Below are 20,964 nucleotides of genomic sequence, written 5' to 3' on the forward strand. Positions count from 1 at the left end.
TGACCACAGATCCCGGCTGGTTAAGGATTATGGGATTTGTAGCCCAACCACCTGGGACCCTGAGGTTGGGAAAGGCTGGCCCAGCCCATTGTACGGCTCTACAATCTCGCACATGGAACCAGGGAATCTATCTGCCAGTAAAGGGACTTCCTTGTGACTGCATGTGACCTCATCTCTTCCCCTTCCTTTATTTTTTTGGCTCTTTCCTTTAGCAGATGCCGAGACAGCTGCTGTGCAAACTGCTGTTGTGACTTATTTGCCTTAAACCTATTAAATTAATTATAGTTCACCCTGTTAGGCAATCCATGGATTTGGGAGCTAAATGGGGCCCTTGAATTGCGGTCCCTGGCCTGCACCTGCCTCTTAGCATTGCAGTACTGAGTTTTGCAGCAGCACTAGAGCTATTCTGTACTGACTCCAAAACCATCAGTGGCAGCACTGGATTATCTGTTCTGTAACCACAGGAAGCCGAATAAAACCCCTATTCACAAATACCATAACTGACTCTGCTTGTGGAACTTTTGTCACTTGCAAGCTTAAGGGGTGGCTAATTTGAGGCCCTCAAGCTGTCGCTGGACTACCGACTCCTACCGACTCAGTGCTAACTGAGGCTGATGGGAGCTGGGGTCTAGTAGCAGCTGATGACCCCCAGTAGCTACTACTGCCTTTTATTGAGATGATATTGATGCCATTTTTAGTAGTTAGAGCAACCTTGCAATAACATTTTAGAAATCAGCATGAAAATCAAGAGAAAGCGGAATGCAACAAAACCAAACGACCCCAAACCCACAGCAAACAGAAGAATCCACACCAGAAAAGTGGTGCAGGTGAGTCTGCACAGTGTATTTTGATGGCAAAACTGAAGACCTAGCTAGAAAAAATTGTGTTGTTAATGATGCAAATAAAACTTCTCATTCTTTTTGGTGTTGGGTGATTAGAGTATAATTTGTAACTTTAAAGTAAACATAAGCAGAGATATTTTGTATGCCTCTCTTAAGGCTGATAACATAAATGATTTTAGCCAGGAGAGTTATTTTGAAGAGTCTCAAGGAGGTGGGGGAAGGAAAGGGTTAAGAGTGGGCTGTATCCACTATGTTAATTTCAGTGGGTCTGCTCTAAGTCATGTCCATTAATTTCAAAGTTTCTACTCTTACACTGGATGGGTTTAAGTCCCTGGTGCTTTTACTACCTGGTTCTCTTCCTCAACTGTACATTATGTGAAAGGGACATTTATTTATTTTTACAAGCTGTTTCGATTCTGGGACAGCACAGAAGTATCTGAAGAAGAGTGCATGCACACGAAAGCTCATACCAATAACAAACTTAGTTGGTCTCTTAAGGTGCTACTGGAAGGATTTTTTTTTTAATTTTGTTTCGAACACAGAAGTACTTTTCCATTCCAGTACCAAAAGAAAGATCTGCGTAGAACTGCAAGCCAAAGCTATTGGGGAAAATGCTCAGGGTGCAGCTCCTCCAAAGTGTTCTAAGAGGATGGTCATAATATGCTGGTATAGTTTAGGTGGAATTTAGCAACCAAGACCGATGCCAAACCTAGGCATCCCTGCCCTGGGGGCATGTTGAAGCTTTTGCAAGGACTACATCTTCCATCATGTCTGTTCAGAGGCTGATGGGAACTGTAGTCCAAAATGTTTTGAGGACACCAGGCTGGCTCTCCTTGCCACCCCCCCCCCATTAGCATAGAGGAATAACAATCTCTTGCTTTCTAAAAGGTGTAAGTGACTTCTATTTTGAAAAGGCTGACTCTGGGAAGCCTCTAGGCCTGGGTTCTGGTGAGCGAGTCATCCCCTTCCCAATCTGGCAAGTCCAAGACTGCCTACAAGGAGATAGCCTTATAGGAAAATCCGAGCTTCATTTGGTTCTTTTAATGATAATAAAAGCTTCTCCCATGGGATTTCAATAATTAACCCTTCACTTACAAAGCAAAGTCCAGGGTGACAATGCCAACTTGATGGGAGCAAGGGTCACTTTAAGAAAAAGAAAGCTTGCAGGCAACAATGCAAAGCCAGGAATTGTTTGGCAGAGGAAGGCGGCAAGGCCATCTCAACTGAAACAAGGCTTGAGGCAGGCGGTCACTCCTGGGCATCAGTCATACTGCAGCAGCGAGTAGAGGGAGTTTGGCTTGATGGCTTCTTGCCCTTTAAGGGACTTTAACTCTATAAGCACCACACACTCCAGGATATTAGCCCCCAGCTTCTTCATCAGCTCACAGGCAGCTTGCATGGTCCCTAGATGAGAGATGGGGGTGTTACTCATGCAGAAGAAAAACCTGCACTATTCAGCTACTGTTGATTGTAACATGAGAAGAACCCACAGCTGGAGCCCACATCCTGTTCCCTCCATGGCCAACCAGACAGCTATGGGAATATCTCTCCCCCAACTTGTGATTCCCAACAACTGGCACTCAGAGCATGCTGCCTTTAACAGTGTGGGGTAGGGCACAACCTTATCCTCCACCAATATGTTAAATCCCATTTTAAACCCAAGTGGGCCAACATTACGCCATGTGTTTGCAATTGGGTAATTAAAGGTAAAGGTACCCCTGCCTGTACAGGCCAGTCGTGTCCGACTCTAGGGTTGCGTGCTCATCTCGCTCTAGAGGCCGTGAGCCGGCGCCGTCTGAAGACACTTCCAGGTCGCGTGGCCAGCATGACGAAGCTGCAGCTGGCGAGCCAGCACCAGCGCAGCACACGGAAATGCTGTTACCTTCCCCCTATAAAGCGGTCCCTATTTATCTACTTGCACTTAAGAGTGCTTTCGAACTGCTAGGTGGGCAGGACCTGGGACCGAGCAACGGGAGCTCACCCTGCCGCGGGGATTCGAACCGCCGACCATATGATTGGCAAGTCCTAGGCACTGAGATACCCACAGCGATACCCGCGTCCCTCTAATTGGGTAATTAGGACAAAGTAAAAAAATGGAAGCAAGCTTCTGAGTTCTCCAGAATTCCTCATCAAGAAAAATGTGACACAAGTTGAGAGGTGGCAGTGGCAGCCAGGTAACATTTGAGGAGGAAACTAAAACAAAAAGGCAGAAAAACGAGGCTGGATAATGTTTTAGCCGTGAGATCTGCTTACATGTCGACCCTAGCATGGAGATTGCAGACTTGTTCCACTCTCGGGTGCAGAACTATCATGTTGCACACTTGAGATTAAGAAGGAAAACATGGCTGCTGTGACCATTTCCTTGAGCAAGCAAAGCCTGGCATGTCACCCAGTTCTGACCCGCACCCACAATGAATCCACAAGGGCAGGCAAGAGAGCAGGAATAAAGAGGAACATGGCAAGTCTGTCTTTGGGCTAAGCCAGTGGGGGCGTCATCTTCCATTCGGGTGTCTGCAGAACTGGAGAGGACCCAGACTGCCAATCCTCTCTACCCAACAGCCTCGGTATCTGCCCGGATCTCACCTCCTGTGGCAAGCAGGTCGTCAATCAAGAGCACATTCTGACCGGGGCTCACTGCGTCGTTTTGAACTTCGAGCTCTGCCTGTGGGATGCAAAAGAAGGGTGGATTTTAGGCTTGCCGAATGGGCTGCCACTGGCATGTAGTGGCCAGAATCCTGGGGTGGGGGCTCATCACCCCAAAATGTGGGACAGAACTGCCTGGCATTGGTGAGGGAGCAGGGAGGACTCAACCGCCAGCAAGTCAGCTGTCTGTGGGAAGAACAGTGGCATGGATGTTAATAAGGGATTTGATGGGGATCGGGGTGGAAAGAGGACTTCAGGGGTGGGGCTACTCTTTATCAAACAAACGGCAGCCAGAAACACCACTTGCCTCAGTTGTAACTTCCAAGAACCGTAAGAACTTGTGTTTGGCAAGATGTGGGTCACAATATTGATTATGAATTATGTGAAAAGCTGTGGAAAGTGAATATGAATTTCATGGCATGCTGTGCGATAAAAGAAAATATGATGAAAATGACCCACAGATGGTGTTCAACACACACCAGATTGGTGAAAATGTCTAAAAAATTGAAAAGGTATATGTTGGAAGTGTAATAAAATTGAGGGATCCTTTTTCCACGTGTGGCAGTCCTGTAAAGTAATTAAGGAATATTGGGCAACTATATATAAAGAATGAAAAAATATATATTAAAAAAAACTTTCCCCAAAACACCTGAGATTTTCCTCTTGGGAATGGTAACAACGAAGGTCAAAAAAACCCAAGAGAGTTTATTACTATATGCCACCACCACAGCTAGAACCTTATTGGCACAAAGGTGGAGAACAAGTATAGTACCCACTAAGGAAGAATGGCAGTGTAAAATGTTTGAATATGCTGGACTGGATGGTCTGACAAACAGGATAAGAGAAAACAAAGAGAAGGAATACTAGGAGGAATGGATAATGTTTACTGAATATTTTAAGAACCAGAATAAACAAATACATAGCTTAGCAGGTCTCAAGTAAATCCAGCAGCGTTGAAATAGTTTTTTAATAGATAACAAACTGGATGATTAAAAAGATGTGATTACATGGAGTAGAAAAACAAAGGAACCAGGAAAAGGGTGGAAGGGAAGTTATATGGTATATGTATACATGCTGTATTTGGTACAAAGTCGTAAGTGGGGCAGGCGGAGGGGGGTGAAGTGTGCTCTGTTCCTGTTTTTGAAAATGCAAATAAAAAAGGGAAAAAAGAATTTGTGTTTCAGCTTTTCCCTCCTCCTTTTTCCTCATGTGTCACTTCTTTTTAGATTGTGAGCGTGAGGGAAGAGACTGTCTTAGAGCTGACTTTGCTAAGCTGCTCTAAGATTTTTTGGTGTACAAATGTGGTAAATTAAAAATTATAATACACTTTTTAAAAAAATGGCTTTGCATTCTCCTGCTGAGCCAGCATAAATCAACACTGGATGATCGTTAGAAGCCCCTCCACCAGAGCTGCATTTGAAACACTTTGATTAGCCCCCACCTCCATCTCCTAGAAAAAAATCCACCAATACCTGGCCATATTCCAGAGAGTAGGCAACTGACACTGTGGGACCTGGTAGCTTCCCCTTCTTCCGTATTAGCACAAATCCAACTCCCAATCTCTGTGCCAAAGCTGGTCCAAAAAGGAATCCTCGGGAATCAAGACCTGTCAGAAGCAGAGAAGCAGCAGCTTACTTTCTCAGTCCTCAAAGTCAAAAGCGGTACTCCCATTGTTGTGGCACAGTGAGTGTGGTATGTGAGGTGTTCTACCTGCTAACAGGAAGATGAGATTGTAAACCTGTCTCTGGACTTCACACTGCAGGGGCCCCCGCATGCATTCACATGACAGAATGCTTCTCTATGCAGTGCAATCCCCCGCAAGTAGAAAGTTAGCAGACCAGGGAGAAACCAGGCACAGGTTTTGCACTTCTTTTGCTGTTTGCAAGGCCATTCAGTGGAGGCTTAAGTGGAGCAAATGCCAAGCTCTTTGTGATTTAAAGGGAGTACTGTCTGGTTTCAGTGGCTCAGCCTTGGCATATACATTTGACCAAGAGTGCATCTGAGCATGCACAGAGAACTCAGAGGAGTCAAGGGAGGAAGATTTGTTGTCAGGATGCAGCATGTTTGTAGATGGGGCATTCATGGCCTCAAGATCCACTGACTTTCTCTCAAGGACAGCATTCCCCAACCTGGTGCCCTCCAGAGCTTTAAAGACAAACTGGTCCCTGACTCACCTGCAATGTACTCAACCTGGGGATGTGAGGCCTTGACGTGAGCTTCCAGGAGGTCAATTGCAGCTGCAAAGGCAACAGGGTCCTTTAAGAGGGGGGTGATATCTCTATGGAAAAAAAGAAGCACTTGTAAAAAAAAATTCTTTGTGAGTGGGAATTATCCTTCAGAAGAAAAATATTTGGGATCCAGCATTGGAGCTGCTTTATAAATGAAGTTAAAGCAACAGGTATCCAACCTCTTGTGTATTTTCCTTATTCTCCCACTTCCTCTAGGCTTAGTCAAACCTGAAAGCTAGGTATCACTTCAGTCACATCCCCTGGCCCACAGGTGGCATATTCCGCTTGCTATGGCGCTCTTTGGGGCATGGGCCTCAGCAGGAACTTTTCGCTGGGGCAAAGTAAAACACTGAAAGGGGGAAACAGCCAAAAAATGAGAAGAATCATGGCTACACATTTCGTCTCATATCTCAGGTTCCACGCATGCTAGAAACTGACTGTGGAGTCAGGGAGCTTTGGGTCATGTCCCACCCACCCACCCCTGTGGATGCCCATACTTGCTGAGAGGGCAGAAGCACAGGGTCCTGGTTCTCCTTTGTCCCCTGATCGAGGGCAAAAACCAGCATGGTCCTCCTTTCATCTCTGCAGTCCTGGGGTAAATCATGTAGCAAATGCGCACATAACTGATTATGCTTTCTGGACTGCAAGCTCCTCCAGAGACCTGTCCTGCTGGTACTTTGGAGAGCACCAGGCGCATGGAGGGCGTAATCATAAATAAAGGGATATTTTTAGAAGACGACCACACCCACCCCTACTTCGAGACCGGCTTAATCTGAGCCCTGGAGCCTCTTAAATGAGGGGAATTCGACAACCAGAGGGAAGAAGTTTACGGTCAGAAAAAAAGTGTACTTCGGAGCATGGGCAGAGTGCATTTTCCTTTCCGCAGTCGCCGGGACCTTGTAGTGGCTCACTGGCAACAGGAGCGCTTCCCCAAGGGAGGGGGAAGGACTGCCCTCTGCACATGCTCAGGGGAACAAGACCTCGGCATCACATATCGCCCCAAGTGGCCGCTACCCGTCTCGCTTACCGGAAAAGCACCCCCGGCGTGGGAAAATCGGGGAACTCCCGGATCCGCTCCTGGACCAACCGCCGCTTCTGTTGCAGCCGCAGCTGCCGCAACTCAGCGCCCATGGCTAAAGCAGTCAATCTGCCCGGTACGAAGCAACGCGCATGCGTGGGAGAGTCGCCCTCCTGGGAGAAACCATTCGGCGGGGGGGGGTGGACGCTAGTTGTAAGGAACCACCACTCTTGCGCGATTGGGGGGTGGGGTGGAATGAGCAAAGAAAGTTAGAACCTCCAGGTCCCTATCTACGTGGGGTTATATTAACCACAAATAATTAGTGGCTCCTTATTTACCCTGAGTTTTAAGGTCCAGCTTTGTGCACAGAACCAAGGCTGTTAAATATTTTTTGTTTTAAAAACGTAAAGTTCTTTTCCTCCACTTTGCCAGCGGGTGCTCAAGGGCGAGGCAGGACTCTTGCATATTTAGCCGGTGAATCAGCAGAGACTGGTGGTTTTGCAGCCCTGGGCTTCCGCTCTCTGGCTTGCAGCCGTCATCAACGCGAGCTATACTTTGCAAAGGTCAGGTCCCTGTCCCACCTCCCTTACAATCGAGAATCTTGACACAAGGCACACGCAGAGGAGGAGAGCTGGGGTCAGAAAATATGGGGTTGTTGCAGCTACGAGGACATGGAGTGGGTTTGGGTCTGTGTTATTTAATTTTCCTCCAAGGAGCTCAAGGTGGCATACATTGTCTTCTCCTCCTTCCCCATTTTTATAATTCACAACAATCCTGTGAGGTAGGTTAGACAGAGTGACTGGCCCAAGGTCACCCAGTGTGCTTCCTGGCTGAGTGGGGATTCAGACCCAAGTCTCCCATGTCCTAGTCCAGCATTCTGACCACTACACCACACTGGCTGTCCAGTCCAAGTCTGATTTAAAGATAAACCAGCCTACCAGTAATAAGCAGATCAAGCAAGCACACAACTCCTCCCCCCCTCTGATATTTAAATCATTGTGATTTCCCCCTTAAAATATGCAAATATAATTGGTTTATGCAAATACAGTGGTACCTTGGGTTAAGAACTCAATTTGTTCTGGAGGTCCGTTCTTAACCTGAAACTGTTCTTAACCTGAGGTACCACTTTAGCTAATGGGGCCTCCCACTGCCACCGCATGATTTCTGTTCTCATCCTGAAGCAAAGTTCTTAACCCAAGGTACTATTTCTGGGTTAGCGGAGTCTGTAACCTGAAGCGTCTGTAATAATGCAAAGGTGTCCTCATTTTGTGTCATGCATTTCCTGTTCTTTGGCAATCTGTAGGTGGCCATCCTCTGTGTACTTTTTGCTTTTTTAATAACTTTTTATGGGGTTTTATAAACAAGGATCATAGGAATTATAAGTGATACAAATAAATAGACCAAGTCTTTTCATGTCATTTGTACATCACAAAAATAGCATAAAAAATTTGCAGTAACAGCTACAACATATCTTCAACCTTTTCCAACCAAAGACCCAGTTCTAATCCAAACATGCATATGGGAACATGTTTCTCATTTATTTAACCATATATCTGTATGTTGGCCATGCTGCTGCTGTGACCCACTTTAGATCATGCCGTGATCCAAACTGTTGGCCCCAACCCACTAGCCGAAGTCCCAGTATGTAGTTTAGGGCTTTAAACGGCAACAACAAAACCTTGAACTTGGCTTGGTAAGCAATAGGCAGTCAGTGCAGATTGTTTAACCCTAGTGGATGTGTTCAAAGCCGGATGTCCCATGAAGCCCCCTTGTGGAGCAGAAGGAACAGTTTCTAGAACTCACCTTGACAATGCTGGATTTCCAGTTGTAAAGGTTTGCTTCTGTTCCTGTAAGAATGTGGCTGAAACCCTGAACATACTTCTCAATTAATATGCTTTGTGCAGGGCATTTTTAACCTTCTTGCAGACACGAAAGAGGCAGCCAGGTGTGGTCCATTAGAATAGAATCCACAGATCAGCTAAATAGCCAACATTCATGGTACAGTCTGCAAGCTCTCAAGTTACGCAGAACTCTTTGCCAGGCTAGATAAGACGGAAAAGAATGCATCTTGGGTGAAGGAACACCACACAAGGTGCTTGTAGGGGCACTGCCATTTCCCCGTTTCCATTGCTGAGAATATTTATTTTTTCTTTAAAGGAATATAGTTGAGCTGAAAGCCTATACAAAGGTCACATCCATCCAGAAGGATTTGCATTTCTTAGAAAGGCCTTTGTTGGGCAAGACAGAGAACGGGGTGGGTGGGTGATGAAGCAGAAGGTCACTGTGTAGGCTATTTTCACAGCTGTCCCTGCTAATACTAGGATTTTCTCAAAGACAAATTATCTCCACCACCACCAGAAAAAAGTCATTTCCCCCAACAGCTGGCCCAAGCTAGCCAGTCCTTAGCAACAGAAGAAACAAACACTGACCCAAGCATGCAACTTTCCATCGGAACACAGAGCTTTTTTAACAGCTATATTCCCAAAGACAGGAAGTGATTGGAATTGTAGGGGGGGTTCTGTTTTGCAGTTGAGTTCATTCTGCAATTTCACCACCAATTCGGCTTTTCTGTGACAAGCCTAACACCTTCCTTTTCACAGGAGGAGGCTATAGATAGCATCTTTATTACAACTTTGCCATCTTTATTGGATCTGTCTTCACAACAACCCTGTGAGATAGGCTACTGTCAAAGTTTCACAGAGAAGGTGACTTACTCAAGGCTGCTTAATGAATCCATGGCAGAGGCCAGTCTTTCAATGTCTCCCCTGGGATCCACTTAGTGAAGTGGAGCAAGACTTTGCTGGTGTAGGCATGTGAAGAAATCCATCACAGCTTAAACCAAGAGGCTTGGCTTATCAGACAGAATTCTAGCATGACAGGCCCCCAAGGCACTTCTTCTCCTTTTCTTCCCCAACTTCTCACATTTTAAAATACTGCATGCCGGGATTTGCATTTCAAATCTTATTATCTTCCACAATCTCATTCAACAAGGAGCTCAGGGAAGAGAGACACAGCACTTGTAGATCACATATTATATTGGCCTTAATTTCTTACAATCACACAATAAGAAAGTTATAAAGCTGACAGAAGTATTTCTTGAAAGTTAACAACAAACATACAGAACTCTTCTAATCATACTAAAAACAACATCACAGCAGCAGACATTTATTCATATTAACCTTTGGCACTTCTTGAAAATGTAAATTTTGGCACCATTTGAAACCAAGTCTTAAAAGAAATGTTGGCAATGGAGAACACTTCTTTGCATAGCAAAATAACAGAAGAAAGGTTTACCTTGCCAGCCATCTGTTTCCAGCAGTGGCTGACCAGGTGCCTCCAAGAAGCCCACAAGCTGGGCACGATGACAACTACCCTGTTGTTCTTCCATCCCACAGCAACTGGCACGTAGAGGTAGACTGCCTCTAAACATAGAAGTTCCACTTAGCTATCAGAGGCATTAACTTGATAATATAGCTCAGGTGTGGGGAGCCTCTGGCCAGACCGTTTTGGCTGAGCCACACTCACCTGCCCTACACCTGCTAGCATATATTGCATCAGGTGTGAGATGCAGGTAAAGTAATAGCTGGGCCCAAAGGGCACCTGCGGAGCCCTTTTTGAAGTGGAATGCAGGACTTTATGCAAACACCAATGATCAGCAAACTGTTAGTGCTCAGAGAGCCCTGCACTGCCAAAGCCCCAACAATCAGCTGGGATTGGCTGCACTAGGAAGTTATCTAGTGCAGCCAAGGGAAGGAACTTGGATTTAAAGCACTTCCTCCTGTGTTTTGAATCCAAAAAGCTAAGAAAGAAAGAAAGAAAGAAAGAAAGAAAGAAAGAAAGAAAGAAAGATGAAGCAGTTTGTATTGAAAGAGCTGGAGAAAGCACTTTGAGCAGAGACCATTTTCTTTACAGAGGGAAAAATACTTCAATTTTAGGTGCATTGTCTTCTCTGCAAAGACTTCAAAGGGGCTTCCTGTAACTAATGATCAGCTGAATGGTGATCATTCAGTGCCAATGAGCTGATTAGTGCTGGAATAACATCCTCAAAGAAGGATGCAACAACCTCCTTTAAACTTTGACACCATTATGATGTCTGGTGATTGACAGGTGGGTAGTCCTGCCCACCTGCCAAAGCTGGCCTGCAGAGGGAATGGGAGACATTATAGCCAATAGACTGTAATGCTGCTGGCACTGCATGCAGTGAGCAGCAGTCTTTGCTCCAAGCACGTTTAAGCAACACTGTACATTTGCTGGAGCCGCTGAATACTGGCATTGACGCTTAACAATTTTTAGATGGCACAAAGATGCTCTGCCTCATCAGGTCCAGAAGGGTTCCTGAGTTCCAGGACAAACTTCCAATTCTAGGCAGTGGGAGGGGAGCAGAATGCGGTGAGAGATGATCACAACTGATAACTGAGGGCTCAGTCTCAAAGGAACTTATGTGTAGCAAAGGACTAAGGCAGGCTCTCCAGCCCTAATATCTGAAATAGTTTAAAGATCACAGTACCTTGGCCCTGTCTGTACTGAGAGACTGAATTCATATAGATTTACTGCTGTAACCCTGAGAAAGAGAGGAGGGAAACACTCTGGGCTTCTTCCCACAATGCCCCTTTTCTGAAGAAATGATCCGCAGCAGCTCTGTCTCCAGCAGGTCAGGCATGAGATGCTCAGTGGGGCCAAAAGCACTTTTGAGGGTTGGGGCTGGGAGGCTTCAAACACTTCCCTATCTTCTCACAGCCTGGAGGAGCCCAATTCTGTTGCAAGACAGGAAGAGAAACTGGGTCAGCCACAAATCACTAGGAAAAATTAGTATCTGATTTTGCTTGGTCTCCTGTTATATCCCAACCCACCCCCATTTTCATATGGTGTCTCTTACCTTGGTAGCCTGAAGGCAGGGGCTGTTGGGTTTAAAAAAAAACAACCCAAACACTTTGTGCATTACTTAGGATACCTTTGACCTTCAGTAGCTAACCTGAAAGCCTCTGATGCTCTGCTTCCAACCCCCATCCCCCCTGAACACTGGCTTTCCTGGTTGGGGCTGATGGGAGGTGGCATCCAGCAAGGTCTGGAGGGATGCAGGTTCCTCACCCCAGGCTCAGGCACTTTATTAACAACAACAACTTATTTCTGTTAGAAAAGTGACATTCAAGAATCGCTACACCCTGTGAACAGGATGGTAAAACTAGTGCAAAGACCCACATGCTAAAACCCCATTCCAACAGACTGGGCTGCCTTGTCCTCTTCACAACAGGGTCATGTATTAGCTCCCCCCCCCCCCGCACTATCCCTGCATTATTCTGGGGCTGTCTCAAATCCCTCTTCTGGCATCGTGATAAGTGAGCAAACCTTTGTATTGCTGACAGGAAGAGAGAAACAGCCCTAGACTTTGAAAGGCTCTATAATTATTTTGCACAGACATATTTGCGGAGATTACCCAAAGCGCTCAGGAGAAGACAGCAGTCTCGGAAGGCCAAGGGTGAGACAGATAAGAACATTTGTGTTTTAATGAGCAGTTTGATGGATTAGCCCGCCAACTGATGGATTAGAAGGCATTTACATGGCGACACCGAAACAGGAGAGCTCAGCCTCGACACCTCTGTGGTTCACCGGAATTATCCTGCCCTTGCTTGAGTTTTGTAGAAGACAGCCAATGTCAGGAAGGAGGAAGAGGACACCCTCCACAAAGAGAAATCCCTCCCAGAGCCCAGAAGCGATTGGTTACAAGCAGGCAATGAGTGCAACCCACCCACCTGAGAAGTCTCAAGGGGGCCTTTAGTCACCAAACAGCCTGTCTTTAGATGCCATGCAGGATGAGCAGCACAGAATCCCCCAAGGGTGTTCTGTGTGGCAGTGGGTCACACAACTGGGGCACCAGGGGAGAAAGTGCCAAAGTGCTCCCCTCAAATTCTTCACCTCAGCCCTTAATCCAGTGAGCTTCCTCGCTCCCACCCTTATCTCTGGGTCCCTTTGGCTCTATCATCTTCGCCCTTGTGCTGGAAAAGCCTCTTATCCCTCAAAGGCATGTTTATGCCTAGCCTTTACTCTGGCCTCTGACACTTGAGACAGATAATATTTTGGGCCCCACCCTATTCCTGTGGCTGTCATTTGTTTTAAAACGTTATTAATGCTGTATTTTCAGATCACTGGGACCTTATGGTGAAGGGCAGGTAATAAATAGGGAAATCAACTCTATTTGGAACAGAGCTGAAAGCAGCTCTGGAGAAGGCAAGTGAAAACCAGCAGTACAGAATCAACTCCTCACTCCTCATCAGCTAGTGTGGACAAGTCAAGAGGGCCTAGACTTCTGCATGAGCCACTCTCAGTCCCCATAAAATGCTCTCTGCTGCACATCCCTCATAAACCACCCTACCTTCTTCCAATTTGTCCCTTCCCTCATTTGAACCTTTGCTGCTCATTAGTCAATCTATGACCCTCCCTTTTGGTCTTTTTCATCCAGCAAAGGCTGCAAGGCCTCTGAGGCGGAGACTGCCTCACTTCAATATTCTGTACTGCACCTAGCACACGCTTGGCCCAACATCAATCACCTTCAAAGGGCAGCCAAGCGCATCACCATCTCCCTCCTTCGGCGTCTCTCTGCAAAGCCCACCCATCCATGGGAGAATCCAGCTGTCAGTTTATTAAAGGTCATTCCTGCCCGCTCTGTGCTGTTTGCGTTATTTTTATCTGCTTTGTTTCATGTGAGAGCCCTACAGGGGGAAATAGTTTTCGAGAGGCTGCTGGTGAGTGAGGCTTTGCATTCTGCACTGCTAACACCAGGTGGCAATGATGGCCTGGCAATCACAGCAAAGGGCATTTCTGCAGGCATTCAGCTCTTGGAAGGAGGGCTCCAGCCAACTTAAAGAACAATTAACAGGGTTTTCATAATCTGTCTATCACTTCCAAAATGTAAAGGGAAGGACAGTGGCAGCAGTACAAGGCAAACAGATGGAAGCCTCAGTTGCCAGAGAAGCTGAAGTTTCTCACAGAGAGTTGGACTCTCCTAGATTTTATGACTGCAAGGGTCAAATTTCTACCTCTTTCAAGGTGCTGTGGTCCCTTGTACACTAACTGGCAACAGATCTCCTGAGTTTCAGACAGTGATATTTCCCAGCCATACCTGGAGATACCAGGAGTCGAACCTAAGACCTACTGCATCCAAAGCACATACTAGGCACTGCAAAAGCTGAGAAGAGGAAAGATACCTCAGTGATGATGGACAGAGACTTTTCAGGCTCATTTCCATATGTATGGAACTGGTCTTTCAGTGCTGCTGCCTCTTTGAATTCACAAAGGAAGATATAGTGACAACAGAAATGCATGGACTTTTTTTTTACATAAACTCCTAGTGAATTGAAGCACTTCCTGCAAAAAGGGAAAGATGATGTTCTGAGTTGCCCAACCTAAGGGGAGATAAGCTCCACAGACTACATGAAGGACCAAGGGGTTTTATGCTTATTTACATTTTAATCCCTTACCATGACCGCCTTGTCACAGACGTTCAGCTGAGGCTGCCCAGGTAGCAATGTCTCCTTGTGCTGCTCGACGATGGGGGAGATTCTTTCTATAACACTTTGGTATTCAGCACTTGAAAAACTGGAAAGGCAGAAAAAGGAGATCAGGCATGACAAAGATGTAAACACAAGGAATGCTGGCATACCTGGTGTGGTGGATGGGAGATTGCTGTGTTATACCACATTAGACTTCTTTGACTATTTAGCCCAGCATCATCAACTCTGACTGGCAGCAACTATTCACCACCTGCTACCAGATCTACCAGGGACTTCTGCAGGCAAAGCAGGTGCTCAATCATGGAGCTGTGGCTTGTGCTGAGTTACTCAACCCATATGTGGAGTGGCAGATGCGGAGAGCCATCAATGACAACTTCTGCTCACTCTGGAGATGGTGCAGCACAGTCTAGATTAAAATTTCACGTGTTGCACGGCTGTGGGTGCATGGAGTTTGCACATTAGGGCAGGAGTGGGCAGATGGTAGACAGACAGCTTGTACACAGAGATTATCCCAGCAAGTGACTAATGGGGTGTGCAGCAGAAAACTGGCTCTGCCCCTTGAACTACCTTTCTGAGCCTGGTTCTGGTTGGTGGATCCTGGGATTCTAATTTAAAAACAACAACATAGCTCTCCCAAGCCTGGCATTTGGTCATGGTTGAATTAGGGATTACCAGACCTAGACAGCTTAAAAAACAGTCCTTCGGCTTCAACCCTAAGGGCCCACCACACTTGCTACCATGCCTTCAGATGGTTCCTGGACCTGGATGCTTAAAACACTGTTAGGAATAGCATAGAATATGAAGATTGGCCTTCAGCAGGCCCAAGATGCCGTGGATACACAGGGAGCACCACAGCATCCACCTCACCCTCTGCCTGCTCCCAAGGTAATAGACATAGACTCCATGCCATAGGAAAACAAAAGTGGACTGTCTCAAGTTATGCTTCACAGAATGGTACCCATTTAAATAGATGTGAATTCCTCCACTGCCACCCTACTGCCACAGAGTGAGCAAAGCACTGACATGTTCAAGGGAATATATTATCTCGAGAGTATATTTTACTTACTTACTTACTTGTTAGGGTCTTTAATCCCATTTTGTTCCCAAATTCAGAATAGGAAGTTAAGTAGTAACACAGAAAACACCTTCAACAACTCAGAGCCAAGTGATCCAAATCTTTATTTCTGTTTTGGACACTGCAACCATCCATAGCTGATGTAGTTTAAATGTTCAAAGCTATGACCAATCCAGATCCAGCATGGATCTGGGTTGCAAGATGTTTTATTATGGCTTTAGCAGCTTTGAGAGGTGGAGAGAGCAATTCTGAGCATGTGGCAATGTGCGTGCCCCACACGGGAACACACACTGAAGACCTTTACCTTGGTTGACTTTGGTCTGTACAAAAAGTCACTTGAATTAGAACTTCCTAAGATTGTGAAACGTGCAATGTTAGAAATATCGTAAAAAGTTGGGAAAACTAATAATTGGATACGGCAAAGATTAAAAGTAACGGATGCAGTGGAAAAGGTTGTGAAGTTAACATGGATATATGCAGGACATGTGGCAAGAGGCAATTTGGGCTGATGAAGGTTAATCAATGCTACAATTTCAAAAGGCCAAGGGCATGACCACCTATGTAACGGGTAGACAATCTAAAATTAATAGCAGGGCTTATGTGGATGCAAGAAGCAAGCAACAGAAGATGATGGAGGGAACTTGAAGAGGCATATATCCAAAGATGGGTGAGAGATGATGGAGAAGACGAAGACAAGGTTGGACACCTTGAATTGTTTTCACACAAGAGGGCTTTCACTGACTCTCCTGTGAATGTTAAGGAGGAGCAGGAAACCAGGCCCCTTCCCACTCTCCCCCACCCCAACAACCCATCCCTTACTCTTATCAGGATTATAAACTTCAGCAGGTATTTGTTTAAGTGGCTTAACGTTCCCTTTCACTGTGGTATTACTTCAAGTACTTCTTAAATGGAGGATTAATACCCAGTGATCTCATTTTGTCCATCATATTAAGAGTCACTTAGGAAACAAAGAACTGCAAATTGCTTTTGGAGATAAAATGGAAACAATGCCACTCAGGCCTAACCCTGGACCCCCTTTACTCCTGGTCCGAGCTGCCCACTGGCCCCGGGGGCTCCAGAGCATTTCCTTCTCCAAAAGCAATCACATTTGAAACCGAGGAACACGCCAACGGTTTCCAGTAAGTGCTATAAATACCATATCTTCTTGGCAGCCTTCCAGACAAACAAACACACACACACACACACACACACACACACACACACAGTCCAATGGTGGAGCTGGATCTAAGCACGGCTCAGAACAAAGTGGAAGGAAGGTTGCAAGGAGGAATTGCATTCTTCAGAACAATGACAGACTTCATCTCAGAGAAGAGAGAATTTGTGACCTCTTCTGCCACAGAACATAAGAACCAACTGCTGGAGGAGACCCAATGGCAGTCTGTCTAGCCCAGGATCTTGCTTCCCAGTAGCCAACCAGATACAGATAAGCCTTTAAGGCAACAGCTATCAGTGTCTACTAGCCATTTTCTTGATTGGGACACTATACTTCTGTTGATGCAGCCTAGAATAGCATTTGCTTCTTTTGCTGCTGCATCATACTATTGGCTCATGTTTAACTTCTGGTCTACTAAGACCCCTAGATCCTTTTCACATGTACTACTGGCAATCCAGGTGTTCCCCATTTTATATTTGTGCAGCTGGTTCTTTTTGCCTAAGTGCAGAACCTTGCAATTGTCCCTACTGAAATTCATTCTGTTAGTTTTGGCCCAGTTCTCCAATCTGTTAAGGTCATCTGTTGTGCTCAGGTCCCTGCCTGTAGGCTTCCTGTAGGAATCTGCTTAGCCACTGTGAGAACAGGTTGCTGAAGTCTCTGGAAAATAGGGGCCTGCTTTGATCTGAACCCACTATCCCACTTTTTAAGAGGGGTAGCCCTGTTGATCTGTTGCATCAAACAGGCTGTTGTGGCACTGAAAACAAATGCAAAGGCATTTCAAGAAATTAGTAATGGGAACATAAATTTTATCTGCACACAAAGAAAGAACAGTGCAAGTCATTCCCAACAACTGGCAATGGGGAGAAATAAGCAGAGCAAGATCTATAGTATTGTATTGTTATCATATAGTATTAACACACACAGAAAAAGGCAACGGCCTGGTTCATGCGCCAAACTATGGCATCCTGGAACTGTGCAAATTTACAGGCTCCTGGAGAACAGATCGCAGCTGCTTTGCTCTTCCCCAATTTTTCACTCCTGTGCTGTGCTATGCAAGGCCAAGACGAGCCACAATGGAGCAAGGCAATGGTGCACTAACCTCACCTGTCTGTCTTCTTGCAGCTGCCCACCAGACATTGCTGTCAAGTTTAATAAAAGCAGGGAACATGGGCATCAGCCGGCACTGGGTGATGGAGGCTGTTTATTTCACTGGGGTGCACACAGGAAATCTTCCCACACAAAAGCAGAGAGCCAGCAGCACAGATTGTAGAGATCTTGTCTTCTCCTGCACTTATCCTCATCAGCTATTTGAACTGGTTAACAGGCTGGTGCACATATAGATTGTATATAGGATGTACAATACCCCCTGCTCCGCAAAGAAAAGCTGCTTGGTCATGCCCACCTCTGCATTATCCAAGGGAGGAAAAAGAATCATGAGGGAATGAATGACCAGAATCCACAGCAATTTTCATGCTGCTGCTGGTGCTATGCCTGTACAGGTGTTTGGAACGCCTATTGTCTAAGCAAACTGACAGGCTGCTTTGCCCCTGGGCCGCCCTAAATTTGTATTCCGTCTCTTCAAGCCTGCCAAAGGGAGGATGGGAATTGCAGTGGAAGAATGAGAGGGAAGAGCGCGCCAGGGTGAGCAGGTGGTGTTGTGAGGAGTTTGCTCGGAGAGATTCCCCCTGTGTACGCAGAATTATTCCACGCTCAGGATGAAGGAGCAGAGTGGACAGAGTCCAGGGTCATTACACTAATTGACACTTTACCTCCAGGAAGTCCCCAGAGAGCCAATCAGGGATGGATTGGAGGCGCAAGGTCCCAGGCACAGGTGTGGTGTGTGTTTAGTTCATTTAGCGTAATTGTGCTTCTGCAATCTGTTCTCATTGCCCTCCCACTCCAAGCAAAATCTGTACACAACTCACTCCATTGTTAACCCCGCCGTGGCCTGCCGTGAAAACTCAGTTTGGGGCTGGAAGGAAGGACTTGGTGTTAATATATTGCCTCCCTCCCTGGGCTATGATGATCTTAATCTTTGAGCCCTTACACTCCCCTTTCCAGCTTCACAGAACTGTCTGAGGTTTCTGAATCTGAATGATAAGAAACCAAGCTGTAAATATATATATAGCTTTTTTTTATTTCTCTCTTCCTTTGTTTAAGTATCTGTGTACATACACACGCACTCTCTCTCTCTTTCTGCATCCAAATGCCTGTAAAGCCAGGTGGTGCAGCTCTTTCCATCTGCAATGAGTTGTGTGCCTCACCCCCTGACTCAAGACAAAACAAAGAAGGATCTGGTAACATAGGAGTCTTTGCTGGAGAAAGCATTTCCCACCCCTAAAAACTTAAGATGCATAGCAATGCAAGTTGGCATAATATAGACATCACCTCACCTATTTTCTCCCCATTTAAATATTTTATTCCAAGACAGGCTCTCATTTGAAAAACAGCACCACATTTGCACACTGCTCTTCCTCTGTGCAGGAAGACCTAGACACTGGGAGAACAGCTTGGAACCCTGAGACTACAAAGAGAGAGAGCATGAACTATGCTGGACTACGAGGGACCTATGGCCTGATCCAGCTTGGGGATCGTCTTATGTTCAGTGGTATGTGCAATACAGTGAGCTCAGGTTTACAGCATCCCCACAGACAGGCAGGTCCTCCCCATATTCTGTGGACAGAATCACCGACAAGCCCATTTTTGTTCCTCTGCTTGCAGGGCCCTTGCTGGTACCCATCTTTCGAGTGAAATTATGCCTGGGCAAGAAAACACTTGGTCTCCCTCTGAGAAGCACTAATACAGGGACTCCCAACAGGCAGGCTGCCAAGGGGGATAATTAAGGCAAATCAAAAATAAGCACCCGCCACAGTAGTAACATCTCTGCAAATGAGGATAATTTAATTACCCACAAAGAAGGGGAGACCTCCTTTCCACAAGGCTTCCAATGTGACCGGAGATATGAGAGGATATAAACATTAGAGAGCTTCCCAAATGAACTTTCATTTGGTTTATTATTATATTTATTTAAAGAGAGAGAGAGAGAATGTGCGCCTTTCTATTATGCCCTGCATATTAAAACATCATTTCACCATAATCGTGTCATAATCTCCCCATAAAATTCAATCAAGACAATAGCTTGCCGGGTGTTTGGAAAGCAAGGGAGCCAGATGAGAAATGGCTGCAGATGAAAACAATGGAATGCAGCTCAACTCAGAAAGGGCAGTTTTCCAAAGGGACAATTAGATGACAAGGCAGGGGATGCCCTGTGGAGAGAGAGCTCCCAAATCTGGATCCAAGTAGCTTGGATTTTGAAAGGAAAACCCCTCAGCCCAAAGTAAACTGGAGCTCTGTGTGTTACACTTGCAGGACTGGGACGCCTGGGATTTGCTGCTGGGTGCAGAACTCAGCATACCGACAGCCATAGCTTTTGATTTTTGTAAGGAAGCTTCCAGCTCTTGTGGTTGGTAAGATAAACTTGACAACATTGGGGCCATGCCTGGGGGCCCAACAGGACATAAAAGAGGGGGTATGATGGGGCTTCTGCACCAAGCATGGCAGGTTGCTCCTTTTGTAGGGGGAGGGGAATTGCAGAAATAATTTTACATATGCAGACTGTTGGACTGGCATGATGTATTCAGAAAACTGATGTGTGGTGTGGTGAGCAGCATGTTGTGCAAGGACCTGCGAAGACCCAATAGTGTTCAGGCAGGCCTTTGAAAATTGAATTTCTTTACAAGGCAGTTCTTCTTGAGATGTTACTGATGTTATGATAATATGATGCCACTATGCTATTTCTATTTTCCGGACAGCCCTGAGGCTCACTGCGTGCAGTTGGCCTGGCCATAATTTCACTGCCCAATCTGTAAGAAAGATGGGAATATGAATTAATAAATAATAAATAAAATATTCAGCCCTCAGATTCAAGGTGTTGCTTAGTGCAGCATTCCAAGTTGTTGCTCAGCGCAGCCCTACTAGGCAGCACTGGGCGGTGGTGCAATAGATGAAGGCAGGAACTTGTGTATGAAAAGATGCAAGAAGACATTTTAGAGTATTGGTCATAGCAGAGGTCTCACTTCAGGCAGCAAAACATCATGATCTTGCATTGGATTTGGGCTCGCTTGGCAGACAATTTCTGCTTCTAGTGTGGACTATGCATGGTCTTGACAAAAAAGAAATAGTACTGCATAAAGGATTATCAATATAAATTAATACATAGCTGCCTACTGAAATGGTAAGTTTCTCTTCACTTAAATCACACCTATGAATATAACTATAGCCTTTAAGTCAAGAAAAATCTGCAGATCCAAATTAGGTTAAGAACTTAAGAACGGCCCTGCTGGCTCAGACCAAAGTCCCATCTGGCCCAGTACCCTGCTCTCACAGTGTCCCTCTGGGAAGCTCACAAGCAACACCCAACTCTCTGGGAAAGGGGCACAGCGTTCTTTCTGACTGGTGCAACCAAAACGCTTCAGA

General features: G+C 45.8%; 2 protein-coding genes across 6 annotated transcripts in view; both read right to left on the reverse strand.

Moving 5' to 3' along the window:
- Window positions 1–1,620: 1,620 nt before the first annotated feature.
- APRT (adenine phosphoribosyltransferase) lies at window positions 1,621–6,883 on the reverse strand. The gene is made up of 5 exons (XM_053399993.1): window positions 6,741–6,883; window positions 5,660–5,763; window positions 4,958–5,091; window positions 3,426–3,504; window positions 1,621–2,246 (listed from the first exon to the last, which is right to left on the reverse strand). The coding sequence occupies exons 1-5, from the start codon at window positions 6,842–6,844 to the stop codon at window positions 2,104–2,106; spliced, it is 564 nt and encodes a 187-aa protein (XP_053255968.1). The 5' UTR covers window positions 6,845–6,883; the 3' UTR covers window positions 1,621–2,103.
- A 3,860-nt stretch (window positions 6,884–10,743) lies between these two features.
- GALNS (galactosamine (N-acetyl)-6-sulfatase) overlaps window positions 10,744–20,964 on the reverse strand; it is a 57,589-nt gene continuing 47,368 nt past the window's right edge. For all 5 annotated transcript variants that reach the window (XM_053399981.1, XM_053399985.1, XM_053399982.1 and 2 more), the window contains 2 exons: window positions 14,207–14,324; window positions 10,744–11,485 (listed from right to left, as the gene is read on the reverse strand). In XM_053399981.1, coding sequence (XP_053255956.1) covers window positions 11,399–11,485; window positions 14,207–14,324 — 205 coding nt within the window. In that variant the 3' untranslated portion in view covers window positions 10,744–11,398. The remainder of the gene's footprint in view (window positions 11,486–14,206; window positions 14,325–20,964) is intronic.

The sequence above is a fragment of the Podarcis raffonei genome, chromosome 8 (assembly GCF_027172205.1).
Source record: "Podarcis raffonei isolate rPodRaf1 chromosome 8, rPodRaf1.pri, whole genome shotgun sequence".
In the NCBI taxonomy this organism is placed as follows: Eukaryota; Metazoa; Chordata; class Lepidosauria; order Squamata; family Lacertidae; genus Podarcis; species Podarcis raffonei.